Below are 7,154 nucleotides of genomic sequence, written 5' to 3'. Positions count from 1 at the left end.
TATATCACACTGTTGAAAACCAGGGGTCGCCCAGCCCTAGCTGTGACCTGTCCCAGTCAGGATCAAAACACAGATGACATAATTAATACAGATAAAGTAAATGAGTTTAACCAAGGGTAAGAAAAGTGTTGCAATATTTTCAGAATATTTGAGGTGGGGAAGTGTGTCCTGACTATACCCTAATCTCTGCAGCAAGCATGAAGCACATTCCTTGAACTGAGCAAGCAGGACACCCCCGCCTTTCCTCTCACACAAAATAGGTGCGGTTTTCGCTTGCCTCCGACTGCAAACAGTTTACGCTGCTTTTTTTACTGCATACAAAGTGATGGTGGCCCCTTGGCTGACTGCACCCCCCCCCATCCCATTGGCATTTAGCTTCTTCTCGGGGTCATGGGTTCGAACTCCACGTAGGGCAAAACGATTCCTGCATTGCAGGGGGCTGGACTAGATGACCGTTGGGGTCCCTTCCAGGTCTGCAGTTCTATGGGGTCTGTGATCCCAGAAGGTTCTCCTCCTACAACGTGTTCTGCTTTCTTTTTAAAAAATTATTTTTCTTATTAGGAGTTTCAAAATAACAATTTATCAAAAATACATCATCTTCATCCCCCCCCCATTTTTCCCTCCCCCCTCCCCCAAAAGAGATTTCTTGATGTTTGCCATATCCCTAAATACTCAACCTTTTTATGGACTTCTATCTCAATATTTTGCTCTAAATCCTTTTTTTTCTTCTTCCTTCAAATTTTTGACTAATAGTTGGGTTTTATTCCTATTTAATTTAAATTCTGCCACTTCCCCAAATTTTTGAATCTTTTCTATTTACTTTGGGGACAATGAGTTCTACTTTCATCCAAATGTAAGAACTTGTTTTCTCCATTTGCTGATTTCCCCAATTCCTAGCAGGTTTTCTTCTCTGGGCGGCAGTGGTGGTAGGGAGAGTTCCAGCCCTCTTCCAAAATTCCCAGTCTTCTTTTAGTCCCCCTTCCACACTCACCAGCCCTGATTCAACTGGCTAAAACACACACAACCAGATTTATTGTTTGTCCCCATCGTTTCTCTCCCAAGCGACGGTGCTGTTTTTGCAGAGGATGGAGATGGGTGTGTGGAATTGAAAGAGGAAGATAACAGCACCGTTGCTGCTTCACAACCGTTTCGGAACTTCCTCTCGTGTTGAAATGTCAAATGAGAAAATGCCAGCGAAATCAGGACGACGGAAACCTGCACACACACAGACGCACACACGGGTGTTGTTGGCCAAGGTGGTTTTTTTTTTATTATGCCCGCATGGCCACAGCCACAAACACAGAAGCAAGGAATGCCTTAAGGCACAGGAATCCCACCACGGGCTGCTCTCAGCTCCTCTGTATCCTTTGCAAGGGGCTTGTTTAAGAAAAGGAGGGTCTAAAAAGCCAGGAGCCGAGGGGTCCCTGCAGCAGCTGGGGATGCCTGGAGGGCTGCCGTCCCCGTGGCTGCTGGCTTGGGTTAAAATCCAGACATAAAACAAAACCCGTTCGCAAAAATTGATAACGAGAGGCCCACAGCCCGACTTTCCCCAGGAGAGAGAGTCACTGTAGGATGAGGCCCTTTGGGATGTTGCTTTGGCAGTGTCAGCTGGGCACAATCCATCTCCGGACGTGGGAGCCGGTCACTCCTCGCCGCGAGGCCTCTTCAGCACCGCACTGTACTTCAAGGGGACGGTGTCGGACCTCAGGACGACCTCCACCAAGGTGAAAACAGTAATGACCTTGAGCGACAAGGAAGAAGAAGAAGAAGAAGGGCAGCAGGTTAGCTGGCTGGCAAGTGATTGATTCGAAAAGGCTGAGATGTCCCTGAAAGCCACCCCTTCTGGTCTAGGAAAGCAGGAAGTTCACAGAAGGTGATCTGAAGGTAAAAGGTAAAAGGTAAAGGGACCCCTGACCATTAGGTCCAGTCGTGGCAGACTTTGGGGTTGAGGCACTCATCTCGCTTTATTGGCCGAGGGAGCCGGCGTACAGCCTCTGGGTCATGTGGCCAGCATGACTAAGCCGTTTCTGGCGAACCAGAGCAGTGCACGGAAACACCATTTACCTTCCCGCTGGAGCAGTACCTATTTATCTACTTGCACTTTGATGTGCTTTTGAACTGCTAGGTGGGCAGGAGCAGGGACCAAGCAACAGGAGCTCACCCTGTCGCGGGGATTTGAACCGCCGACCTTCTGATCGGCAAGTCCTAGGCTCTGTGGTTTAACCCACAGTGCCACCCGCATCCCTGATCTGAAGGTATTTGGTAACTAAACAGAACCTCTCTACACAGAGGCAGTCTATCTTAGAATACCTGACAAGCACTACCCAGGCAGGAATGTGCAAAAAGGCCGGTGCCAAAGATTATAGTGCTAAGCCCCATTTAGTTTTGTGTGGATGGCAAAGGTCAACAAGGGGCGCAGGGGTATAACTCCATCAGTATGTACAAGGCAGCTTCCTATGTCCCTGTGGATTCTTCAGGGAAGGACCACAGCTCAGTGCATGCAGTAGTTCTCGGGGGGGGGGGGAAGCAGGGTCTTCCTTTCTCTGGAGCTGATGACACTGGGGGCCGTGTGAAATGCAGCTGTGGGCCACAGGCAGCATGTGAGTTGAAGGTCCTGGGAATTTTCTCTTCTGGCAAGAGACAGTCCTATTGCTCCACCCTTTGGTTCTGCCTTACTTTGCAGAAGCATCTCCTCGGAAGGATTAGGGATCTCTGCGTGCGCATGAGTAGCCCCCTTTGCCTTACGCCCAGCGTCCCTCGTTCCCAGCCAGGTGGCAGGACCAGGGGCCCCTTGCCAAGGACTGCAAAACAATTAGCCAGGGCGCTGCAGGGAGGGCTGCCAACTTGCGCTTGGCACCAGAGCAGAGCTTAATCAAACCCAACAAATGCCTCCCTGCGGCTGAGTTACTGATTTGATGGATGCGAGGGACACGCACAAGAGAGAGGGAGAGAGATCGAGAGAGGTTCTGTTAAAGCATCTGACACCACGTCGCAGGAAATCTGTTTTAGGAGTGGTGTGGGGGGGGCATGCAAGGGTTCTTGGATCTGAGCACTGCCGTGGGGATTGGAGGCAGAGCAGGATGCATGCTAGGACAGCACAGTGGGAAGGGTGGGGATTGCGGCCTCCCCAGGAGGAGAGATGAGACAAGAACAACAAGAGCAACAGCCTGGAAGGGGAAGGAGCAAACGGCGTGTCAATTAAGTTTTTGGAAGAGGGCTTAACCAGGAAGCCATTGCAAAGAAGTCAGGCAATACAGCTGCCAAGTGATGCGAATGAGCCTAAATTCCATCATTTTTATTAATTAATTTTACACACTGTCCTCTCTCTGAAGATCACAGGGCAGTTTGCAACATAAACAGCCCTGATCACAGAAAGCTGCCTTCTGCGAAGTTGGACCATTGGTGCATCTAGCTCAGTGCTGTCTACACTGGCTGGCAGCAGCTCCACAGGTTTCAGAGAGGAGTCTTCTCCCCGAGATGCCGCCAGGGATTGAACCAGGTACCGTCTGCAGGTAAAGCAGATGGGCTACTACAGCCCTTACCTGTTCGGTTTGGGGGAATTGTCCATAATGCCAGAGGAGCAAAGGGGGCACTCCACAAATTGGCAGGCTGGGAAGTAACGTGGGTGGGATTGAATGGAAGGGACAGAATTGGAGTATTTGGTTCCAATTACCCATTGAAACCTTTTTAGTATCATTAAGATAGTGAATCTTGGTTAGGCAGCAGACTTGCAATCACACACACACAGAGAGAGAGAGAGAGAGAGAGAGAGAGCGCTTGTAGGTAAGAGAATAAAAATGAAGCATGTTATTGTAGGAAAGACATACAGTGGTACGTTGGGTTAAGTACTTAATTCCTTCTGGAGGTCTGTTCTTAAGCTGAAACTGTTCTTAACCTAAAGCACCACTTTAGCTAATGGGGCCTCCTGCTGCCGCTGCACTGCTGGAGCACGATTTCTGTTCTCATCCTGAAGCGAAGTTCTTAACCTGAAGCGTATGTAACCTGAAGCGTATGTAACTCGAGGTACCACTGTACAGTCAAACCTTGGTTGTCGAATGTAATCCATTCTGGGAGCCCGTCTGGCTTCCGAAATGTTTGACAACCAAGGTGTGGCTTCTGATTGGCTGGAGGAGCTTCCTGCACTCAAGCAAAAGCCGCGTTGGAAGTTAGGCTTCCGAAAAACGTTCGTAAACCGGAACACTTCCAGGTTTTTGGTGTTTGGGAGCCAAAACATTCCAAAACGGAGGTGTCTGGGAACCGAGGTTTGACTCGGACAGAAAAGTTCCTAGTTCTACCTAGTCTAAGCCATCTGTAGCAGAACAAGGCAGCCACGCCGGCTACTTGCTCTCTCAGAGGATAGTTGCAGCCTGACTTCTGATATTTAGGATGGAGAGAGAAGAAGGAAGAAGAAGCTGTAAGCATGAGGCAACCTGAGAGGCACCAGTCTAAACACCAAAGAGGTCAGCTCAAGAGGTTCAAGTGCAAGGATAGTCTGGGAATCTGGAGGCAGCCAAGTCCGTTTGTCTTAACTCACGCAAGAGTCCTCTTCTGTGCAGGCTCAGTTGCACCTTAACATACAACAGAGAGAGTGAGTGAGGGTGCAAGCAAGCGAGAGAGGCAGGAGGAGGGGCTGCAAGTGCAGCGGTAGGACACCTGCTTTGCATGTAGAAGGCCTCTGGTTCAATCCCCTGATGGCACCCCTGGTTAAAAGGATCAGGAAGGAATTAATAGGAAAGGCACGAGGCACCCACAGCCATGCCCCACACTCCTGGGGAAGGGAAGGACCGGGGCGGGCAGGGGGCTTTACCTGTTGCACAGCATCCTGCTCCAAGCTCTCTGGCTCCCACATCAGAGTCAGCTGTGGCTTCTTGCCCAGCTTCTGGAACTGGAAGCCCACCAGCGGCAGGGCCTGCAAGAGGAAAGAAGAGACCAGGTGCTCGTACGGAAATGCGCAAAACGGTGCATGGGATCGGGTGCTGGTGCAGCCACTGTTACGGCAGCCATTTATTGCGTTTACGTTATTCACGTTTATTAGATTTCTATCCCGTCCTTCCTCCCCAAGGGCAGGAAACACACAAACAGTGGAACCATCAAAACATGCCAGCCTAGGACCCTCGTACCTAAGGGACCGCCTCTCCCAGTATGCCCCACGGAGAACCTTAAGGTCCATAAATAGCAACACCCTAGTGGTCCCGGGCCCTAAGGAAGTCAGATTAGCCTCAACCAGAGCCAGGGCCTTCTCAGTGGTGGCCCCAGCCTGGTGGAACACTCTATCTCAAGAGACCAGGGCCCTGCAGGATCTGATTTCTTTCTGCAGGGCCTGTAGGACAAGAGTTGTTCCACCTGGCCTTTGGCTTGGAATCAACTTGATCCCCTCCCCCCTTTCCTTTTTCCTTTCTCCTTCTGTGATGGAACTCCTATTTGGGGACTTCTCTGGCTTTTTTCTGGCCCACGTGGGACCAGTCTGGACAGTTGGCTTTAGGGAAGATTTGACGTTTTCACCCCCCAAAAGTTTTCGATTTGAGTTTCTACTGAAATGAGGCTGCATTTTAATGTTGTATTTTAATCTTGTTTTTAAGTTGTATTTTAATCAATTGTTTTTATACCTGGTGTTAGCCGCCCTGAGCCCGGTCTTGGCTGGGGAGGGCGGGGTATAAATAAAATTTATTATTATTATTATTATTATTTATTGTTATTTAAAGTGGGCGTTCTGGCTGTTGCATGATGGGACTTGTGGTCCTATTCTTCTGGAAGGCACGTGAATGGTGACGGCTGGGCTAGGCACATCAGGGAGAAGAGGTCTGGAATGGGCCAGGTGTTATCTTCCTCAAGCGTTTTCCTGATTTCACCCACTGCCAACCACCCTGGTTCTGTGAGATGGCTCCTGCCAAAGCTCAGCCTAGGTGCAGAACAACCAGAGAAAGGCTGGCTGCTGGTTTCAAAGGGATTGGAGCCAGGAGTAATTTACCCCGGGATTCAGGGCATTTCCCCCCCCCCCCATTCACTCCATTTCTGATGTTCAGGTATGGCTGCTGATACTGATGTTGCCAAAAGTGCACCACCTACACAAGGGAGGAAGGTGTCAGCAAGCTGGAAAAATGGGGGGGGGGGACCCGCACGCCTCAAAATAGCCCAATGAGGACTGGGTGGGCTCAGTGGCCACAAAACACTGACTGACTATTGGTGGAAACTGCTCCCCACAAAAGCCGAGAAAACCAAACCAAACAGAGGAAATGCAATGGAGTATCCAGGAATAGGGAATGGTCGACTGACTGGGACACTGAAGGGGAGCCATTTTGCACTGCAATAATCATAATCATAATTTATACCCCGCCCATCTGGCTGGGTTTCCCCAGCCACTCTGGGCGGCTTCCAACCAAATATTAAAAATACATTAAAATGTCACACGTTAAAGACTTCCCCAAACAGGGCTGCCTTCAGATATCTTCTAAATGTCAGGTAGTTGTTGTTCTCTTTGACATCTGATGGGAGGGCGTTCCACAGGGCGGGCGCCACCACCGAGAAGGCCCTCTGCCTGGTTCCCTGTAGCCTCACTTCTCGCAGGGAGGGAACTGCCAGAAGGCCCTCGGCGCTGGATCTCAGAAGGAGAAGCTCCTTCAGGCCTACTGGGCCAAGGCCGTTTAGGGTTTTAAAGGTAAGCACCAACATTTTGAATTGTGCTCGGAAACGTACTGGGAGCCAGTGCAGATCTCTCAGGACCAGTGTTATGCAACAATTTGCTGCAGGCCCCCCTTGCTTAAAATGGAATTAAAAGGGGATGACTAAAAGGGGATGTCTTTAATCGGATAGGCTGTCCCCAAGGTGAGCGACAGCTTATGAGACGGGAGAGTCTGCCTGTGTGCGTACAGATTCCATTTGCAATTAAAAAATAAATAAATCTTTCCTCTAAGTCCAGAGAGCTCTCTGTGCAAAGCACAGGAAACCCACAAACCCCAGGAGACTCCCTCTCACGCCCCCCCCATGTCGCATAACCTTGTAGCTGGCAGAAGCTTCTACCTCTCGCAAGTGCCAGGGAACAGCGGACCGAGTGCCCAGCGCCCCTGAGCTCCCGTTTCCGAAGCTGAAATTAAAAGCAAGGTCTCCCCGTTCCCTCGTTTGAAGAGGCAAAAGCCCTCGCCACGCCGCCTCTCCTC

The 7,154-nt window shown here is 50.3% G+C and overlaps 1 protein-coding gene across 4 annotated transcripts in view; it reads right to left on the bottom strand.

The window, feature by feature from the left end:
* Positions 1–1,244: 1,244 nt before the first annotated feature.
* DIS3L2 (DIS3 like 3'-5' exoribonuclease 2) overlaps positions 1,245–7,154 on the bottom strand; it is a 203,649-nt gene continuing 197,739 nt past the window's right edge. For all 4 annotated transcript variants that reach the window (XM_082223950.1, XM_082223951.1, XM_082223952.1 and 1 more), the window contains 2 exons: positions 4,808–4,909; positions 1,245–1,741 (listed from right to left, as the gene is read on the bottom strand). In XM_082223950.1, coding sequence (XP_082080076.1) covers positions 1,643–1,741; positions 4,808–4,909 — 201 coding nt within the window. In that variant the 3' untranslated portion in view covers positions 1,245–1,642. The remainder of the gene's footprint in view (positions 1,742–4,807; positions 4,910–7,154) is intronic.

This window comes from Podarcis vaucheri (genome assembly GCF_965113315.1).
Source record: "Podarcis vaucheri genome assembly, chromosome: 5".
NCBI lineage: Eukaryota > Metazoa > Chordata > Lepidosauria > Squamata > Lacertidae > Podarcis > Podarcis vaucheri.
This window is presented reverse-complemented; position numbering and strand designations above follow the sequence as displayed.